The sequence below is a fragment of the Vitis vinifera genome, chromosome 16 (assembly GCF_030704535.1).
Source record: "Vitis vinifera cultivar Pinot Noir 40024 chromosome 16, ASM3070453v1".
Classification (NCBI taxonomy): Eukaryota; Viridiplantae; Streptophyta; class Magnoliopsida; order Vitales; family Vitaceae; genus Vitis; species Vitis vinifera.
In genome coordinates, this window is record NC_081820.1 from 26250521 (window position 1) to 26272697 (window position 22177).

At 37.3% G+C, this 22177-nt stretch overlaps 2 protein-coding genes across 3 annotated transcripts; one reads left to right on the plus strand and one right to left on the minus strand.

The window, feature by feature from the left end:
• Positions 1-1306: 1306 nt before the first annotated feature.
• LOC100258855 (uncharacterized) lies at positions 1307-6098 on the minus strand. The gene is made up of 6 exons (XM_002267961.4): positions 5927-6098; positions 5785-5838; positions 4835-4908; positions 4524-4641; positions 4037-4095; positions 1307-1614 (listed from the first exon to the last, which is right to left on the minus strand). The coding sequence occupies exons 1-6, from the start codon at positions 6023-6025 to the stop codon at positions 1536-1538; spliced, it is 483 nt and encodes a 160-aa protein (XP_002267997.1). The 5' UTR covers positions 6026-6098; the 3' UTR covers positions 1307-1535.
• Positions 6099-6713: 615 nt separating this feature from the next.
• LOC100253705 (splicing factor SF3a60 homolog) lies at positions 6714-22166 on the plus strand. Of its 2 annotated transcripts, none has more exons than XM_002268000.4 (13): positions 6714-7068; positions 9409-9522; positions 9642-9746; positions 9839-9981; positions 10129-10225; positions 16371-16535; positions 17906-17977; positions 18982-19140; positions 19345-19422; positions 20086-20214; positions 20574-20720; positions 21429-21611; positions 21833-22166. In XM_002268000.4, exons 1-12 carry the CDS (start codon positions 6895-6897, stop codon positions 21573-21575), a joined length of 1530 nt encoding a protein of 509 aa, XP_002268036.2. In that variant the 5' UTR covers positions 6714-6894; the 3' UTR covers positions 21576-21611; positions 21833-22166. The 2 variants fall into 2 exon arrangements, with proteins under 2 accessions (XP_002268036.2, XP_010662981.1); XM_010664679.2 differs by having other exon boundaries at positions 21839-22166.
• Positions 22167-22177: the final 11 nt, after the last annotated feature.

The following is a 22177-nucleotide window of genomic DNA, read 5'->3' on the forward strand; positions in this document are numbered from 1 at the left end:
GTTTTAGACATCCTAATCTCTTTGCCCTCCTAATTTGAACGTGCCAACATCGTTTCCTACTTTTTATATGGCTTACCTATTCCTTTTTGGTCTTCATTTTTGACCCAGGAAGTCCATCTTTGCCCAGCAAGTTGCAACTATCTTTTTGTGTCTATATGTATTTGATTGAGGTAGATGGTGGTAGGTTGGTTAATAGTAGTCGATGAAGCATCCTCTACTTTGGGAAGTAGCTGGGAAAGGGGAAGGAAATGAGGCTAAAGCCCACCAAATTCTTTCAATTCAATAACCAAGTCTTAATCACAAGGTAAAATGTCTCTACCAACCCAATTAGCCCTAAACACGTTCACTTTTCGACTATTGGGGTGATGTTTGTGTTCATCTCTCCTTCGCTTTAAGCTTTAGATTAGTCAAAATCAGCCAGCTTTAATTTGGTTCCATTTGCATCAATTGAAAGTGAAAGCTTGTAAAGGTAGGGTATAGCACTTTCTGATATCATTATGATGGGATAGTGATGATTTCAGTAAACCATGTGGGATCCTAGATCATAGTTTTCGTAGTAATAAACAAATCTTGGTACCTAAGGAAGCGAATTCGATGAATATCGGCTTTCTAGCTGAGAATTCTGGACCAAGTTGCATGAGAACCTTTTTCTATAAGTTTGTAGATCAGTGTCCCTGGTTAGAAGGGTCATTTTTAGAGGTTGGAAAGTCGTATTCTTTTTAGAATTCACATGCCAAGGGTCTGGTTTCACCTATCATTTTTCATTTTATATTCATACTGACATCAAAACTGGGCAGACTTGAGCGGCTATTTTGTTAAGGCATCCATTCTCAAAGGAGATTTTGGAGACAAAATGTCTCACTCACTAAAGGATTCAGCATAAAGTGCCTTCAAATTTGGATCTATAAGATAATAAGTATTGAAATGAATCTAGGTTTTTGTGGAGGCCATGTTGGTCGTACTAGCTTGGCTGTATGACTACGACAGGAAGTGATATAGACGACCCTAGATAGAAACTGATGTTTACGAGAATTTCATCAGATTGGTCAATTAAAGTTTTGGTAGCTAAGGCATGCTACCTTATGTGGTAGGTAGAGAGCAATACGGTGGTTGAAGATTGAAGTCATAAGAGTTTTGGTGTTGAATTAGAATCATCACTTAGATCAGCATTTGGTAGTTGGAAAGGCAGAGGAAAGATTCTTTTCATTCCCACCCTCCAATCAGCAACCAAACTAAGGGTAAGCATTCTTTGTGTGTAAGGTTCTTGCAGATGGAAAAAGCCTTGGGAATTTCTTACACCAAAAAGTCAAAAAGAGAAACAAGAGAAATGTTATGGAATTAGAATAAGAAACCAAGTAATGTACAATGCCCAAGCCCAATAGAATAACCATCACAAGCACAAATGACCCAACCCAAAGAAATAATCTCTTTACCAACTCAAACATAATCAATAAGAGGAAGAATAAATTAAACCCCAAAGCCTCAAGAGTTCAGCATGTAAATCTGAGAAACACTCACATTCAAAATTGCATAATCTAAATCTCCGTGTCAAAAAAATGGACCGTCAGTCGAGAAACCATGCCACGAGCAAAAGGAATATAACTTAAACTGTACCTGAAACAGAAAAAAGAAGTGGTGTGAATAACTATCAGATTGCATCACTAGATGTAGCAAAAATAGAAAAGAAAAGAGTGAAGTAATAATAAATTGACAAATCAGTAATTAAAATGCTGAAAGCCTGGAAGAATTGATGAAAATCTTATGAAAGTGGGTTGAAGTTGAGAAGAAGCAGCTCATGTAAACTGCTTTTCTTCATGGTGTGGTTGGGTTGGGATTGGTTCTCTTCATTTAAGATGTTCAAAGCAGACTTAGTGAATATGTGTTTCAAAAAGTTGTAACAAAATGTTCTGTTAGAATACTTGAATTACACGCAAAAATTTACACTTGGCTAAAGATCCCGCTGCTTATTAATGAATATGATGAGAAGTTTCTAATTCACTTGCATTGTTGAAAAACTATTCCAAAAAAAGTCCAGAATGATAACATAAACTTCTTTCTGCTAACATTGTTACTTTTCCTCCAACCAGATCCCTTCATGATTCATTTTCTATCCAAATCCTCACAAATATTCATGTGTGCCTAAGTAAATGGTGCAGCAAAAGGCACACCTGAAGAGGAGAGAATAACAAAAAACAAGTTCCCTCTCCTTACTTTGAGCTAAGCCAATCAATAAAGCCTCTCATTGTCAAAAAATGATCATCTATGTATGCTTTGACCCATTTGAAAAAAGTACTCAAAAAAGATGGTTTAATTGTTTGTTAGTACTGTTCCAAATCTTCAAAAGACCTCCTACTTTTTTCCTTCCACATTGTCCAAATAGCGACCATTGAAGCTTCCTTTCATTTCTTTCCCACAAAAGATCCATGTCAATTCAACAGATTTCCTCTTGTGGCGAAGTGCATCACCCAAGTCACATCAAATAGAGAGAATACCAGCTACCACAGGATATTTGCTTAGGCAATGAAGTAGCAAATGATAAGCCGATTCTTCCTGAACTTTGCACATATAGCATCTGTTCGACATTATACATACCCTCTTTTTAAGCTGATCAATCATCAAAATCCATCTCCATGTTGCTTCCCATGCAGAGAATCCCACCTTCATAGGTACCCAAGAATTCCAAGCTATGTTTTTGGGAAAAGTTATCTTCTTCCTTGGGTTAGGGAGTAGTAGTAGGATTTAATAGAGAATTTGCCACACTTTGGATTCTTCTACCCCATTTTGTCATCCTCCTTTCTCTTGACTGAACTTTTCAGCAGTTTCTATAGAAAGGATGTCATTTCTTCAAGCTCCTAATAGCGAAATTGTCTTATGAAGTTTACTCCGCCTACCTCCTTCCCCAACTTGTTCCTATACCTCTACTATCCATGAATCTTTATCAATGGTTGTAGAGAACAATGTGGGGAAGGACTCTTCCAAAGATAAGTTTCCACACCATCTATCTTCCAAAACATAACTCTTCTTTCATTACCAAGTATGAAATGATACCTACTCATGAAGGCCTCCCAACTTTTCCTAATTGCCTTCCATACACCCACCCTTTAACCATCCCTCACACCCTTTGAGAACCATCCCCCTTCTTCTTTCTCAAACTTTTGCGTTATAACGCTTTTCCATAGGGACTCCCTCTCAGTTGCAAATCTCCAACTCCACTTATCAAGGAGGTTTAAAGTGGAGAGATTTATAATGTCAAGGCCCCTATGGTTCTTTTTATTTTTTATTTGTGCAAGCTATGGACCAATTGACCAAATGGAGTTTTTTTCACAGAAGTGATCCCACCCTAGAGCAAATTTCTTTGAATCTGCTCTAATCTTAAAACCACCTTTTTTGGAGTGATGAACAAAGATAAGAAACAAATTGGCAGGCTCGACATTGTACTTTTAATCGGCAAGTCTCCCTCTTTTGAATAGATATTACCTCTTACACATAAAGGGCCTTCTTTGGAATCTTTCCTCCATCACGTCCTGAACCTTGATTACTTTGAAAGGGGATCCCAAAGGCAAACCTAAATATTGTTTTTTTTTTATAGGTAAAGAAAAGATCTATTGAAAAGAGGTGCCAAAAGAGCGACTCAAGGCAAAGGCAAAAGAAGCGCCAAAAGAGGCTCCGAAGGCAAACCTAAATATGTAGCGGGTAGATTCCCCCACCCGACATTCAGTGTAGCAGTTTGAGCCTCCACATTTTCAACTCCCTCAATCAAAATCAATTCACATTTATCCACGTTTTTCAATCCAGATATTGCCTCAAACCACATAAAAGACCAATTCATATACACTAATTGCTCTTGGTTAGTGTCACAAATGATTAGGGTATCATCAGCAAACCCTTTCCTCAGCCCTCCATAAATAGGCGGGCTTTGTCAATTATAGTAAAATTTATAAGTATGCATATGAACACACAAATGGGTGCTTTGGGAAGGACGGTGAATGCAGAAATGCACCAAAACCAGAATTTTCAATGTGAAAAGCAAACTCACCAAATAAGGGCGCAGATCTCGCATATGATTGCAATGATTGTTAAAATTTTATTATGGATCTGCAAGACAGAGTGGAGGAAGTAATAAGTTCTTTGCACAGTCAATTAACAATACCATGAACATGAAAACGATGCCAAAATTGTTTCCACCATTGAGACATAATTAAAAAGAAAGCTGATATGAGGGACCAGGATGGGGACACATGGACATGGTACAATGAAAGAAGGGGCTTTCTAATTCACCAAGTGATTTCGATTACATGCAATTTCAAAATGTTGACCCAATTGTCTATGTGTTGTGTCTCACACATCTGCTTGGATGGTTGAAACAAAAGCAGATGGTTTATAAATCCAAAGCAGAATTTTATTCTCAAGAGTTCCCCACATAAGAACTTCCCAGACTTTCACATGTAATTTCAACTTTTCTACATTAACTAGGGACATTAGTGTTGTTTGAATATGCTATTTGATAAAGATTGCAGACTTACCCAGAGAGCACAAATGAGGGCTATAACAACAAACCCGATGTAAATAGCTGTTGCATAGATACGGACAGGATCAAACATCATTCTTATTTGTTGTACAGGCCCAATTAGGAAGGCTGTGCTGTCACATAGAAATACAATTTAGCACCTGGAAACCTCAAAGAGAATATAAACAGTCAAATTAGACTTCAAAACATCATAGGAAAGATTTTGATATGTACATCACCACTTCTATTTGACTGTAAACATATACTTGTATGTCTATAGAAGTCATTTTCTATACTTCATGATAAGTCAGCAACTTGGCAACCTACCTTCCAACAGCAAGCAAGTTGCCAAAGGTGAACAATACTGCAAATTTGATGGGTTTAGCAAAAACAATCAATGACTGCAAAATAATCACGAGGTAAAGGAGATGTTAGATGGCAACAACAATCACATTTGAAATTCTAAACTCTCATAATGGGGAAAAATAATAATTGCCTTATACATTTCTTTAGTACTTCAATTCAAAATGTGCACCATTAAAACTCCTCTTCCCAGAACAAGGAAATCATACAAGACTCACAAAAACCAAAAAAATCACATAAAATAGAAGTTCACAACTCATCCACATCAAGAACAATATTCTGAGGTAGAGGGCTACAATTCTCCCTCTCCTCATTCACTTGTGAAATATTGTTTCTCATTTATTGTACTAAATCCAATTTTAATTAGTCAAACTTTTTGAAAATGAGTCAATTAAAATGAAACAAACATACATATGAATAATCAAGGTAAAACAAACGCATGATTTTCTCTATCGATACAAGTCATTTCATTGAATTGGATCGGTTTACCCGACACTTGAACTCAGATTGCACCCAGCCAACTCGCACCTCTATTAGGCTCTTAAATTGCATTAATTCTCATGAGCAGAGCTAACAAAGATTTTCCCCAAACCAAAGTATTCCTATGCTCCGAATAAAATTCCTAAAATCCGAACTTTTTGTTCCTAACTAAATTCATTGTTTCTAGTCAAGAGACATATATTATCACAATATAAGCACAAAATTATACACAAAACCCAATGTGATAATTCAATTTTTCATGGCAGCATCAGAAGCACATTCCTAAAAACAATTCCCAGTAATATAATAATATTTTTTTTTTTTAATTTCCAATTTATATTAAGTTTTTTAACACGGGCTAATACCCCAAAAAAAAAAAAAAAAAGAAAAGAAAAGAAAAAATTTACGAAAAGAATGGGATAAGTTGGTGGTACCAGGAGCATACAAGCGAAACCAGCAACCAAACAAGCTGCAAACCCGTACATTCTCTGCTCAAAAAAGAACGCAAAACAAAAATCAGTATGAATGAAAAAAAAAAAAAATTGAGATGAAAGGGAGTGAATTTTTTTACAGTACTTGCACTGGAGAGAGATTGCAAAGGCCATCGGAGTCTTCCAAGTACTCTTCTCGATCTTCTTCATTTCCTCCCAAAATCGATTGACCAAGATTCCACATTTTCGCTCTGATGTGGTAGAGAAAGTGAGACTCTGAACCTAAAGGTTGAGTCTGGATCTGGTGCGGAAGTGGCAACTGCTTTTAGTGGAGCCCACCAATAAATGTTCTCCACGTTGCAAAGGATCTACAATTTTCAAACGTGGCAAGAATTTATTGCCTTGCTTGTTTAGCCGATATTGTGAATACTCACCTGATAAAAGTTACTTATGGTCAGGCTTTCAAACGACGTCGTTTTCTAGGATCTTCAGCGGAAGCGGCAACGGGTTCAGTGAACATCACCAACTATAAATGTCCACGTGGCAAAATTTATATCGCAAAAGTAATTTTTTTTCTTACGTGGCAAGCAATAACTCCCACGAGCCCTCGCACGGCGTCGTTTTTGCTCTGTCTAAAGGAACTATTTGAAACGTGGCAATATATTATTGGGACTTGTTGTTCAGCAGGTCTCATGCCTTGTTTACCTGATGGGAACTCTATTAGTCCCGAGTCCCGACAAATAACGACCTCTCAGGACGACGTCGTTTCACTTAGGTCCAGTGTGGAAGTGGCAATGGTTAGAGCGGAGTTAAAAGCAATGAAAGCTCTCCACGTAGATAAAACGAACAAAAATTAGAGCATAAGGAAGGGCTCTTCGGGTATTTCGACGCCCATATTAAACGCGGCGAGAAATTATTGGTTAATGTGAGATGGATTACGACTGCCTCCAAACGAGTCCAAACGACGTCGTTTTCAAAATATAAATCGAATTCATCTCCTCCCCTTTGAAAACCCCTCGCAGTGCAGAAAATCAGGGAGACAGAGAGAAACCCTAGGTCGATTGGCTTGGTTCCGGCGAACGAAGCCGGAGAGACTCACCCGACCTGTTGAAGATGTCGTCGACTCTACTGGAAGTTACTCGAGCGGGTCACGAAGAAATCGAGCGGCTTGAGCGGCTCATAGTGAAGGATCTGCAGAACGAGCCGGCTTCGAGCAAGGACCGCCTATTTCAGAGCCACAGAGTTCGAAATATGATCGACACCATCACCATTACGACAGAGAAACTCGTAATTTTCTCTCATTTTCTCGAACCTTCGTTCTCTCGAGAAAGTATAAAAAAATTGTTGCAACCTTTGAGTTTTATGTGAATAAAGGTCCAGTTGTTGAACTAGGTGTTTTTTTATCTCTCGAAATTTATTGATTTATTGATTTTTTTCTTGGTTGATTTGAGGTACTTAGCTTGCGTTGGATGATTGATGCTTGTTTTTTAATTCCTGGAATACTTAGCAAAACAGAGGAGATGAAAAGAAAATGCAAGAAAAGTTTTGGAATCCTGTGTCTTATGTGATTTGAGGTCCGGCAGTCATTCTAGGTTATGTTTTCTCCCAGAATTTGTTGATTTTTAGTCCACCAGTAGTACTAGATGTTTTGTTCTCTCGAAATGTATTTTTGTTAATATTGATTTTTTTTTTTTTTTGGTTGATTTGAGGTACTTAGCTTGCGTTGGATGATTGATGCTTGTTTTTAATTTCCTGGAATACTTAGCAAAACTGAGGAGATGAAAAGGGAATGAAAGAAAAGATTGGAATCTTGTGATTTATGTGATTTGAGGTTCGGCAGTTGTACTAGGCTATGTTTACTCCCAAAATTTGTTGATATATATATAAATGTGTTGAAGAACTTTAATTTCCTGTCATTTTCTCTAACCTTCATCTGCGCAGATAACTAACTCAGAAACTGCAAAGAAAATGGAGGAAACTTTTTGCAACTACATGTTTAATGTGATTTTCGGTCCAGTAGTTTTACCGGTGTTTTTTTGTTCTTTCACAAGTTATTGATTTTTTTATTCTTTTTTAAAATCTTTTCTGTTTAGCTCAAACATGCTCAGCATCCATGTGGTCGCTGAGAAATCTATTGATTTTCTCATTTCTTTTAGTTGATGCTATTTAGCCGAAGGAGATGATTAATGTGTGTTCTGGATTTTCTTGGACATTTACCATCTATTTGATTGCTAAGCAAACTGGGGAAGAGCAATGAAAAAAGAAACTGGCCAATCTGACTATGTGTGATCTTTAGGTCTAGTATTTTTAGTAGATGTTTTTGTTCTCTCAAAATTTATTGATTTTTTTTTTTGTTAAGTTGTGGAATTTAGGTTGCCATTGATGATTGATGCATGTTTTTGGATTTCCTTGTACTAAAATTGAGGAGATGAAGAGAAATGAAACAAAAATTTTGCAACCTTGTGTTTTATGTTATTTGAGGTCCAGTGGTGTTACTAGGTTATTTTTATCCATATTTATTGATTTTTCTTTTTCCTTTTTTTGTAAAACTTTTAGATGGAGGAAAAAACCGAAACTAACTTGTAGTTCCTGTTATTTTCTCTAATTTTCCTCTATAGAGAGAACTAAGGAACTGAAAAGAAAACGAAAGAAACTTTTTGCAACTACATGTTTAGGTCCAGTGATTTTACTAGGTGTTTTGTTATCTCAGTAGTTATTGATTTTCCTTTTTCTTTCTGGAAAAAAAAAGTGTTGTTTAGTTCATGGTTACTGAATTGAACATTAATTTAGATTTCATTGAACATTTTCAGCATCTGTTTGGTTGCAGTTGTTAATTTTTTTTTTTTAGTTTCTACTATTTAGCTCAAGGAGATTATTAATGTTTGTTCTGGACTTTCTTGAACATATACCATCTGTTTGGTTGCCAAGAAAAATGCGAATGAGAGAGAGAGAGATAGTCTTACCAGGTCTTATTTTTAGGTCCAGTAGTTTTACTTGGTGTTTTTGTTCTTAGAAAATTTATTGATTTTCATCTTCTCTTAGATTTTTTCTCTTTACCTCATGGTAAATTACTAATGTTTATTTTTCATTCCCTTGAACATTTTTAGCATAAGTTTGGTTTCCAAGAAAACTGAGGAAATGAAAATAAAGAATAGAGGTTTTACTAGGTTCTCAAGATTTAATTATTTTTTATTTTTTTAGTTTGTGCTATTTTGGACATGGTTCTGATTAATGCTGTTCTGGATTTTCTTGGATATTTACCATACATATGTTTTCTGAGAAAACTTAGGAACAGGAAAAAAAAATAATAATAATTGCCAATTCAAAAAAAGAAAAAAGAAAATAGAGATGCTTGTGTTTTGGGTATCTTTTGTGGGAAAAAATGAAAAAATAATTTCAAACTGTACAGAATGTTGTTTCAGGCATGAGTTGACTGGAGTTTTCCTTATTCAGTTTTGAAATAATGAAAATTGTAAGATGCAGAATCTTTGAATTCTTTTATATATGTTCGTTTTCAGTATGCTAATGGAACTCAAATCTTCAGCTAACTAATATCATGTTATGTAACAATGCCCAGAAAATAGATTAATATAATGCAATTTACTTATTATCTTGTGTTTGTTCCAGATTGATATTTATGAAGACAAAGATAATGCAAGGAAGGATGAGATTGCAGCGCTTGGGGGTCAGACAGCAACCGGAACAAACGTGTTTAGTGCATTTTATGACAGATTGAAAGAGGTAATTATTAGGTGTTCTTTTTCTTTGGAAGGGGAAAAATAAAACAAGCTGTGTGTATGACTGTGTTCTTGCATGATTATATGTTGTATTTTTAGTGAAATATTTAGTTGTATATGCAGATTCGTGAGTACCATAGAAAACATCAAGCTGCACGTGTTGTTGATGCTAATGAGGAGTACGAGGAGCTACTCAAAGAGGAACTGCGAATTGAGTTTCGTGGAGAGGTTTCTGTCTCTCTCTCTCATATGTGTCCTTGCTTGTGTTGACTCGTGTTCTCACCTTTTTCTTACCATTATTAATCTTGATTTGGTTTCAGGAAGCCTTTGGACGTTATTTGGACCTGCATGAATTGTACAATGAATATATTAATTCAAAATTTGGGGAGCACATTGAGTACTCTGCTTATGTTGAAGTCTTTTCAGAACCACAAAAGATCCCTCGTAAGTTGAAGTTGACAAGGTGAACTTTTTTGCCTTCATTTTAGAATGCAATTTTTTAAAAAATAATTGATAATTTCGACTTCTGGTTGTTTCTGTCTTTTGGGTCTCCTGCAAAAGTTTTACATTATATTTTAAATTCCCATTTATGCCCTTTTTTTTTCTGCAGGCAATATAGGGAGTATTTAGAGAATCTACTGGAGTATCTGATATATTTTTTCGAGCGGACAGAGCCATTGCAAGATCTCGATAGAATATTTACAAAGGTTTGCTTTAGCTTGGTTATTTTTTTAAAAAAATTTATTTTTATTTTTGTTGTCATATCATTGTTGAGTTTGCTTTCCATGAAGTCTGTTGTCTTTGTTCTTATTTCTTGAAAATCATCACAATATTCTATGACATGTAGCCTCCTTGTGTACTACCAAAATAGTGATACCTGTATCAACCTACCTGGCAGTGAGGTTTGCAGGTTCTCTACTTTTCAATTTTGGCTTTGAGGGATTTTTACAGATCAAATGATATTTGATTTTCCTTTTTCATTTAAAACAAAGACAATGCTATTACACAATTTTCTTCAAAATGAATTCAAAGGAAAACATCAAAATCTTTGAGTCATGAGTCTTGTGACAATTTGAGCTGTGATTGTTGGCAGCCACATCACAATGTTATATGCACTTGTTATGGATTCTTTGTAAATCCAATGGCCTATGAGATATTTTGTTCTAAGGGCCAGATTTTAGCCATGGGCGAAAATGTTGCTGATATTGAGTGATATTTTGTAAAAATATTGTGCTTTGGTAGAGCCCGACACAAAATCTAGGTAGGATAAATCCATTCACAGATTTTTTGAGTTTATGCCCAAAAAATGCAACCAGAGGACTTGAACCTGGTTTGTCTACCTAGTTCTTAAGTAGGTAACCAACTGGGCCACTTTGGTCTTATGTCAGGAATGCAATATGATTATATATTATTGTTTTTGGAAGTTAGATTTAATTAAAAAACAAGATAATAAAATAAATTAATTTTAATTATTTTATTTTTAAATTTCATATAATTGGTTGTTAAAAATAAAAAAAATACTACAAATCAAGATATCATATATATATATATATATATCATCATTTATTTTATATCATTGAATACATTTGAATTAAATAGATCATAATTTTAGTATTAAATATATTTTCAGGTTGAACATGTCATTATGAAATGTTACAATATTATTGTTGAATAATATTTAATGTATCTTAATAATGAATGTACACTTATAAAATCCATATTTCTTATCAACACACACGCATGAATATATTAATTTCTTCAACAAAACAATTTCAAAATCTCTATTATTACTTCTTATATCATTTCTTACTTATCAAAAAAAAAAAAAAAAAAATCATTTCTTAGAGATTTTCCAACATTTTCATAAGTTTTGATCAATTTTTGCTTCACCGATATTTTGTGTCAAAATATCCATCGATATATCCCGATATATCCTTAAAATCGAGTTAGCCATATATTTGTCAAAATTGATATCTGGGCCGTCATGGAGTGGGTCGTCTGGGCTGCCAGGTGAGGGATCACAGGCTGTTGGGCTGTTGCCGAGGGAGGATGTGGAACGGGCCAAGCCAATTTTGCAGTCATCAGAAGCGTCTGGGCTGGGTTATAACATTTTAGGCCCGTGTAGAGAGGCTTGCCTTTTGGGCTGGACTGGCCCACGACTGCTGAAAGAGCCAGACGCTGGCATTTCTTCTTTCTGGTTGAAGAGCATGGAGAAGATGGAGGAACCAAGCCTTGTGGGGTGCCCAAGGACTGATGGTGCCCTAATGGAAGAAGCTCAGAGGTATGGAAATACATCTAGTCTTGGTGGATTATTGGTCCCAGCTGCTCCTTCTTCCTCTCCTCTTTTTTCCAGTCGGACCCCTTTGGGGTATTACGACTTCTCTGGTGTTGGTTGGGAGGTAGGCCAGAGAGACCCACAGGGCTGCATTGTCAATGGTTTAGGGTTTATGGAGCAAGGGGCAGTAGCCAATTGGGAATTGATGGAGGCCAGTAATGGCAGTAATGGAGAAGGTGGAGAGGAGCTACGTCTGATCCGTACAGAAACACTGGAAGAAAAAAGATGGGAAGAGGTTGACTGGGAAGACAGTGAACTGGCCAGGTTTAGCAAATTCCTGGGGTTCTCGACAAAAGGATTGGAGAAGGATATCCTGGACTTTTTGGTCAAGATCAGAAAAAGGAGGGAAAAAGTCCATAGTAAAATTCTTCTGGACAAATCGAAGTTTGAACGGGAGCTGAAAAGATTAGAATGCTCCATTAATTACGAGAGGGGGAAGAAGCTGAGGAATGGTATGCAAGAAAGAGGGGATCAAATGCTGGTTATCCAATGAAGTTAAGACTGTTAAGTTGGAACGTGCGGGGAGCTAATGATAGCTCCAAAAGAAAGGTGGTTAAGGCTATGATTAGGAGTCAAAAGGTGGACTTATTTTGTCTCCAGGAGACAAAAATTCAAGTAATGGATGAGGGAGTGGTTAGGAGCCTAGGCACTGGGAGGTTCTTGGAATGGGGGGCTTTGGATGCTCATGGCTCTGCGGGTGGTGTGCTGATTTGTTGGGATAAAAGAACTCTGGAGTTGATTGAGATGGAAGTGGGTCAGTTTTCTATTTCCTGTAGGCTAAGGAATGTGGAGGATGGGTTTGTCTGGATCTTCACAGGGGTTTATGGGCCGTTCTCTAGGGAGGAGAGGGAAGTTTTTTGGGAAGAGTTAGGGGCAATTAGAGGCATATGGAGTGACCCGTGGTGTATAGGGGGCGATTTTAATGTCGTCCTGTCTCAAAGAGAAAGGAGCAGTCAGGGAAGGATAAGTGGTGCGATGAGAAGATTCGCCCAGGTAGTAGATGAGTTAGAGCTTCTAGATCTTCCGCTACAAGGTGGTGTGTTCTCATGGAGTGGGGGCAGAAATAACCAAGCATGGGCAAGACTGGATAGATTCCTCGTGTCTCAGTGCTGGCTGGATAAATGTTGCGGGGTGGTTCAATGTAGGTTGCCGAGGCCCATATCGGATCATTTTCCTATTATGCTGAAGGGTGGAGGATTAAGACGAGGCCCATCTCCGTTTAGGTTTGAAAATATGTGGCTGAAAGTAGATGGCTTTAAGGACCTCCTTCGGGAGTGGTGGCAGGGGACAGTGGTGAGGGGGAAGGCCAGTTTTAGATTGGCCTCTAAGCTGAAGGTGCTGAAACAGAAAATCAAAGAGTGGAATAGGGAGGTGTTTGGCAGACTAGAAGTTAATAAGAGCTTGGCTCTCCAGCAGGTTGAATTCTGGGACAGGGTGGAAAGTGAAAGGAGCCTGTCAGTAAGTGAAACGGAAATGAAAAAGGAAGCTAAGGAAATTTTCAAAAAGTGGGTCCTTCTGGAAGAAACCCACTGGAGACAAATGTCGAGGGAGTTGTGGCTGAAGGAGGGGGACAAAAATTCAGGCTTCTTCCATCGGATGGCCAATGCCCATCGTAGAACTAATTCCATGGACAGAATCAAAATCAATGGGGTGTGGAGGACTGAGGAGCAGGAGGTAAGGGAGGGGATTGTGCAAAACTTCCAGCAGCTGCTCACTGAAGAGCCAAGTTGGAGAGCGGATATTGAGGGGCTGCACCTCCCTCGCCTAAACACTTGTGAGGCTGAAGGCTTGGAGGTGCCTTTCACTATGGAAGAGATCCACTCTGCTTTGATGGATATGAATGGTGACAAAGCTCCTGGACCGGACGGGTTTACAGGGGCTTTCTGGCAAACATGTTGGGAATTTGTGAAGGAGGAGATCATGGATCTGTTCAAGGAGTTCTTTGTGCAAAAATCTTTTGCAAAAAGTCTCAACACCATTTTCTTGGTTCTTATCCCTAAGAAAGGGGGAGCGGAGGACCTGGGGGAGTTCCGGCCTATTAGCTTGCTAGGGGGACTGTACAAGCTTGTGGCCAAGGTGTTGGCAAATAGACTGAAGAAGGTCCTTGGAAAGGTGGTTTCAATGGATCAAAACGCCTTTGTGAGGGGGAGACAGATCCTGGATGCCTCTCTTATAGCTAATGAGGTGGTTGACTTTTGGTATAAGCGTAAGGAGAAGGGGCTGATCTGCAAATTGGACATTGAAAAAGCATATGATAGCATCAACTGGAATTTCCTTATGAAAGTCTTACAAAAGATGGGATTTGGGAGTCGTTGGATGGAGTGGATCTGGTGGTGCATTTCAACTGCCAAATTTTCTATCTTGGTGAATGGGGTGCCGGCGGGTTTTTTCCCAAGTTCCAAGGGGCTGCGTCAGGGTGATCCTCTATCTCCCTATCTCTTTGTCATGGGTATGGAAGTGTTAAGTGCTCTCATAAGAAGGGCGGTTGGGGGAGGGTTCGTCTCAGGGTGCAGCCTTAAGGGGAGAGGAGGGCTGGTGATGGAGGTCTCTCATCTTCTCTTTGCGGATGACACAATTATCTTTTGTGAAGCTAAGAAAGAGTATCTTACCTCTTTAAGCTGGATCTTGGCTTGGTTTGAGGCGGCGTCCGGTCTAAGAATAAACCTAGCCAAAAGTGAGCTAATCCCTATTGGGGAAGTTGAAGAAATTGAGGAAATGGCAGTGGAGCTTGGGTGCAAAGTGGGAGCTCTTCCTTCAGTTTACTTGGGGCTTCCTCTTGGAGCCAATCACAAGGCCATATCTATGTGGGATGGGGTGGAAGAAAGAATGAGGAGAAGATTAGCCCTTTGGAAAAGACAATACATTTCTAAGGGCGGGAGAATAACCCTCATCAAGAGCACCTTGGCTAGCATTCCAATTTATCAATTGTCCCTTTTTCGGATGCCAAAGTCAGTAGCGAAAAGGCTTGAAAAGTTACAAAGAGATTTTCTTTGGGGAGGGGGGAGAATGGAAAGGAAAATTCACCTCATCAATTGGGAGGTGGTGTGCACTCAGAAAGTGAAGGGAGGGCTTGGCATAAGGAAGATTGATCTCCTTAACAAAGCCTTGTTGAGTAAGTGGATTTGGAGGTTTGCTTTTGAAGAGGGTACTCTTTGGAAGAAAGTGATTGGGGTGAAATATGGGCAAGAAGGCCTTGGTTGGCGGACAAATGAAGCTCGCGGAGCCTTTGGTGTTGGGGTTTGGAAGGAGATTTTGAAGGAGGCAAATTGGTGTTGGGACAACATTAGGTTTAAGGTGGGAAAGGGGACGAGGGTTAATTTTTGGACTGATCATTGGTGTGGTGATGAGGCGTTGTCCAGAATTTTCCCTCAATTATTTGCTTTGGCGGTGCACAAAAATGCAACTATCAGTGAGGTGTGGGACTCCAGCCTTGGTCAAGGAGGTTGGAACCTCAGATTTGCTAGGGATTCAAATGATTGGGAGCTGGTTGTCATAGAAGCTTTGTTTAACATGCTGAGGGATTTCAAGCTTTCTCAAGAAGAGGACTCGGTGGTATGGAGAGGAGGAGGTCAAGGTAAATTTGGGGTCAGCTGTGCTTACAACCTGCTGGCTGCTCCTAACTCCCTTGAATTCCCGGTTAGATGCATTTGGGTGGACAAGGTCCCTACCAAAGCTGCTTTTTTTGCTTGGGAAGCTACATGGGGGAAGATCCTTACCTTGGATAGGCTCCAAAGAAGAGGGTGGCAGCTTCCTAATTGCTGTTTTTTGTGTGGTTGTGAAGAGGAAAATGTACATCACATTCTTTTACACTGTACAGTGGCTAGGGTTCTTTGGGATATTATCCTTGCCTTGTTTGGGGTTCATTGGGTGTTCCCAGAGACGGTCATAGAGGTGTTACTTAGTTGGAGGGGCTCCTTTGTGGGGAAAAAGAGGAAAAAAATCTGGAATTCCATACCGGTGTGTATTTTTTGGACGGTTTGGAAGGAGAGAAATAGATTAGCCTTTAGGGGGGGCTCTTTAGACATACAGAAACTCAAAAATTATTTTGTTTGTAACTTGTGGAGTTGGGCGAGAGTGTACATGGGAGAGGAGTCCTCTTCGCTTTTACTCTTTTTGGAGTGGCTAGCGGCTATTTAAGGGCCGTTGAGGCTGTTTGTCTCTTTTGCTTTTTGGGGTGGGGCTGAGTTTGTATACTTCCTGTATGCTTTTGGCTTTTTTGCCCTTTAATACAAGTTGTGCTTATCTATCAAAAAAAAAATATTTTCATCTTTGATTTTAGCACAATCATCTCTTGTAATGGCCAGGGATTTATGTTCTGAGCCTAATTCCATGTGCATTATTATTCTTATAATTAATTTTTTATTTTCCACATGCTTGTGGTGGGGAGGCTGAGAATCGATTAGTAGATAGAAGATGAAAGGAGTCCATTAAAATAATCTTGAATGACAAATGCTTTTGGTTTGGTCTTTCAGTCATGTCTTGTTTTCTTACATAAGGATGGGTGTTTTTTTTTCCAGCTTGCAACCGATTTTGAAGAGCAATGGGCAAATGGAATGGTAGAGGGGTGGGAGAATGAGAGTCAAGAAAATGGGAATGTTCCAACTCAACATGCGGCAATTGATCTTGATTATTACAGTACAGTTGAAGAGGTGATGGAAGTGGGTCCTGAAATGTTAAAGGAGGTAAAGTGGTCTTGGTAGTATTATTAAAGTTTCCAGTAACTCTTTAGTTTGCTCTTCATTGTTCCCACTTTCAAACTTGTAGTTCTAAAACTTTTATGGTGATGCATTAATCTTATATGTGGTATTTAGGACTGGGGTTGTCTGTGAACTAACCAATGGGGCATTTGGATAAATGAAAAGAATAGTGCAGAAGTTCTAATGGTTTTCCCTTTGTAAAACCATGGAACTTTTCATCTAAAGCATTATATGTGGTATATAGGACTGGGGTTGTCTGTGAACTAACCAATGGGGCATTTGGATAAATGAAAAGAATAGTGCTGAAGTTCTAATAGTTTTCCCTTTGTAAAACCATGGAACTTTTCATCTAAAGCATTATTAGTTTTAATTATTTGGCTGGTTCTCTATCTAATTGCTAATTTGAGTGTTATAGAGTAACTACTTATCATAGAGGAATATCTGTCCTTGTATATGGGATGATGCAATCACTGAGTTGCTGCAATGAAAGACTTTCAAAATTTTCTTAGGTTTTTTAATTTTTCAAGTGACTGGTCTTATTTTTCATAAAACTGAAAACAATATTAATGAAAACCTTTTAGCATTGAATTTATAGAACCAAAAACTTAATCTCATTGTACGCCTGATAAAACTTGAGCAATCTTTGGATAGTTTACGGTCATGTGAAAAGAGTGCTTACAAATGTAAGCAAACTTCATCCCTTTTTGGTGAAACAAAAATGGAGTGATTTCTATATAACATATCCTCTAACATTCTTCATGTGGAAATATTTAGTGTTCTATATTGACTTGTGTTATCAAACAGATCTTTACCCTTATTAGCTACATAGAGGTTAGGTTATCAGCTGAGGTCTTAGAATTGTGTTATCAAACAGCTTCTTACCCACATTGGAACAAAGAGTACAGTCAGTGCCCAGCCTTTATAGTTCAACAGTGATTGGGGCTCAATTTTGGTTTGTTAATTATGGTGCTGATGTGGTAAAATTGTGGATTTTTGGGTCAAATTCAAACAGTTACTGAAAATGGTTGAAATTGATTCATTTTTCATTGAAAAGTTTTTATAGAACTTCAAATTGAAATGAAATTCTCAAAATGTTTAAAACTGTCTAAAAGTGGAAAGCTTGACTTTGTTACCCTGAAACATTTCATTGCTGATATTCCTAAAGCAGGCTTTGTTGTTAGTAGCCATGATTTCCACAGTAACTGGAGTCAGTCTCTTTTGTATATTCTCTCTCTTTTTCCTTTTTTTCTTTTTTATTTTTTTTATTTGCCTATCCTTTAAGATTCAGACTCATCTGTTATTTTCCCTTTCAGTTATGATTTCCCCTTATTTATCATCATATCTTTTCCTGACAGGCATTGGCTGCTCTAGGACTAAAGACAGGTGGTACTGTTCAGCAGCGTGCTGAGAGACTTTTCCTCACAAAGGTAATCGTGTTCAGCTTCTTTCATCTTTACCGAAAATCAAAATTGTGTTCAGCTTCTTTATCTAATTTAAGATTAAGAATTAAATGAATTAAGTTTATTGAGAAAACATTGTATTCGAATCATGGACACAGCTTATAATTGATTATATTTGCCTTAATCGATAATCTTCTTTCTTATTCAACTAATAATCCTTAATTTAGTAGTCATTTCACTCTTTTTAGATGACTTTATATTATGCTCCAAGAAAGCACTAAAAAAAGAAAAATAAAATAAAAAAATAAAAATGTAATGTTGAATGCAAATTTGCTTTCAGATTTAGATGATTTGTTTTTAACTTTTTTTTTTTTACTTATTCTTTTTTTTTTAACTGAATAGAAAAAGCAAAATATTTGGCTTTTTGTTGAATGCTAAAAATAACTTTTTAAAATAACCAAAGCACAATCTCAACACAATCTTCACCCTATTAATACTTAATACTTAACAAAAATAAAATAATAAAAAAACAAACAACTTAATATTTAATTTTATTAAGTTGTATTTAGATTTAAGTCAAATTAAGTTCTATTTAGATTTAAAGGAAAAAAACAAACACCCTTATGTTTCAGTCCTAAAAAATATTAAGAAAAATGATTTTCTTAAAATTAGTTAAAAATTTATATATTTTCAAATGATTTATTCTTTATATAAAGAGGTAAAATAAGTGAAATGTGTTTGAAATAGCCTATAAAAATAATTTATTGATTTTAGATCTATTTTTATTTTATTTTTTATTTTTCCTCTCTATTTTTGTTTCCTAGTATTTTCTCTCAAATTTTCCAAACATAGCCTTGGAAATCCAGTCATTAGGACTCTTCCATTTCTGACCTCAAAACTTATCCCATCTAAAGAGTCGCTACTGTGCATCCTAAGTCCTCTACTGGAACATATCCCTCGTATTTCTAGTACCAATGTGTGAAGAATCCAATTTGACATGCGTGTTCCATGTCTATTTTCCTTCTGTGCAGCACACACCTCTTGAGCAGTTGGACCAGAAGCATTTTGCCAAGGGTTCACGTCGATCAGAACAAAATGGTACTCCTGCTGCTCCAAAAGAAGCTGACAGTTCAAAAGAAATTGCCCTCCTAGAGGCGAAGTTGAGAAAGATATGTGAATTACTGTATGAGGTTCGTATATGTTATAGTCCCTTGATCAAAATAAATCTCTAAGTCATTTCATAATCCTTCATGCCGGCATGTCACAGTTACTACACCTGTCTGTATTCTGCATTCAGAATCAACATGCGTTGATATGAATAATCATTTGATGTACCAAAGATGTAAAGTTTTTTGGTTACCGGTTGTTTATTTTATTGTTTTGACATTGTGCAGACTATCGTGCGAACAAAAGAAAATATCGAGAAGAAACAGGCTTTGACATATGAGGAAATGGAAGCAGAACGTGAAGAGGTAGTTTTGCTTCCCCTTTTTATTTGTTTTTCTTCTCATATCTTTTTCTTTTTCAGTTGTTTTTTTCCTCTCTAGAATTTCCTTGTCAAAATCCCCATCCTGCAAAGGTGTGAAGGCATCATGGTAACTGTGTGGCATAATCATTCCAGTGTCGGCATTCCCATGAACAGGCTTTTTTGAGCTAGACTTGTTTAAATCTTCCATGATACAAATTTAGATACAACCCGCAATGCCCACTTTCTTATATATTGTCTATACCATTTGTTCATAATCAAGGGGAAGTCAGTTAATATGGCAGTATTTGTTGGATGGTGGTAAAGAACAAGGAGATTCTCCATCAAGATGGAGATTTGAACTTCACATCTTGTGCCTTCTAAAATTGCTTCTTTGGATAAAAGAAGTCACTTTTTGGAAGGAAAAAGCTAAAGAAAACTAAAAATAAATGGAAATTTTACTATCTTCTGCATGAAGCTGATGTCTATGAAATTTATTGTTGTTAACATGTTGATAAACTGGAAATCAGAAATATACAGAAATTTTCTCAATGTGTGAGCATTTGCTTTCTTTCTTTTATTTTTTATTTTTATCTGCATTGTATCATACACTGCCATTTGCATGTCTTACCTCTGATAGTCAACGTTTGGATTTGGAAATTTTGAGCAGGAAGAAGTACAAGCAGACACCGAAAGTGATGATGAGGAGCAGCAGATCTATAATCCTCTCAAGTTGCCAATGGGCTGGGATGGGAAGCCTATTCCTTACTGGTTGTATAAGCTTCATGGACTTGGGCAGGTAATCTTTTGTTTCATTCTAGGAGCCTTCTAAACATACATTTTTTCTTGTACTGGTTTATCTGGATCTCAGGAATGGTTAATTTATGCCCTTTTCATTTTACTTCCTTAAAAAAAATATTTGGAAAAGGCTCTTTTTTATTTTGGGTATTACGGGTATTTATTTGTTAAATGCGTATGGACGTATATTGAACTACAAATGTGGAAGACAATATTGTTGTCCATCTTGGTGATTGAAACTACCGGCAGTTGGTATAAATGCTATGTGCTAACTGAGAAAGAAGCCATTGGAGTTTACTTTGGGGGGACAATTGTGAATAGCCTCTATGGACTTTGAAGACTGCTTTTTTTTAATTTCAGGAATTCAAGTGTGAGATATGTGGGAATCACAGTTACTGGGGGCGTAGGGCTTTTGAGCGGCATTTTAAGGAATGGCGCCATCAGCATGGTATGCGTTGCCTCGGCATTCCCAATACCAAAAACTTCAATGAAATCACATCAATTAAGGTATGCTCTTATCTGATATCCTTTGCCTAATACTTAGGTTTGTAAGTTGGCTAGTCCAATGCACCCAACTTGGGGTTTGGATTGGCGTGAGGATGTTATAATGGGTTAGGGTTAGGCTTGTCTTGAAAAATATCAATCCAAATTCCTGTATAAGCTGTGCCCCTTTTTTCTGGTGCTAATAGATTTGCTCTGTTTGCATTTTTATTTTTATTTTTTTTAATGTTTTCACTTTTCTTATGCTCATTGGGACTTGAACCCAAAACCTCTTATGAACCAACCCCAACCTTTTTACCAACTCAATTCTAGACTCTGTCCAATAACTTGTGGAACCCAAATGGCTCGTAGGTTTGGCACAGTTTAAGCATTTTGATAGATGGGTATGGTGTGGGTTAGGCTTTTAACCTGTCAAAGTTGCAACCCTACTAATTTTCTCATCGAGTTACTTTCATTGATGTAAATTATTTCCCTCATCCTAGTTCGTTTTCACCACTTACACTCTTTGACTATTGACATTGGTGAATTATGCAAGGTTGAATGAATTTGTTAGAGCCTGGATTTAATGGTTCCACCTAACTACAATATTGCAAATTGTAGAAGTTTGATTTCAGACTTGTATCACTCGTATTTTTTAGAATAACTTATATTCTACATTTGTGCTAAGTTTTACATTTGTAAATAGGATTAAGGTTGTTTATATGTTGTATGCAGGAAGCAAAGGTACTGTGGGAGAGAATACAGGAACGGCAAGGACTGAACAAGTGGCGCCCAGATCTAGAAGAAGAGTATGAAGACAAAGAGGGCAACATCTACAACAAGAAGACCTATACCGATCTGCAGCGCCAAGGCCTGATCTAAGAAAAACACCGTTCCAGATTAACCTCATCTTCATTTGTAAGTTCTGCTGTGGATGATTCCTATTTATTTTTATTAATTTTCCCCTCATCTTCGTTTGATTTGCAAATGAGACTCTTACCAAAATGATTAATGGTTTTCTTTATTTGCAAGTAACTTCAGTCTGAGCGCTCAAATGCAAAATTTTTCCCTGACTCTTAATTATTCATGTTTTTCATTGCTCGGCGGTTTTTTGTTTTTATTTTATTTTTCCTCCCAAGATCCAGCATAGGGCTCTCTACTTTGAAGTTCGAGGACTGAAAACTCACCCAGTAACTTGGAGATTTGGAAGAGTCGGTTTTCAGAATGATCTGGTCGGCGATGGACTTACAGTTCTCTTCTGTAAGCTTCTAGGAAGGATTTCTGCACTTGCATGACCAAAAAGGAAGAAACAAACGGTTGGGCTCATATCGCATCTGGTCCTAAAAGCATAAATGTACCAAACTTTTAGGGATTAGTCTGTTAACTTTTATTAATGCTAATTTCATGTAATGAGTATTCCATATCGTGTATTCAGATGTCTTGAATGTTATTAGCAATTTTGCATTCACACCATTCAACTCTGT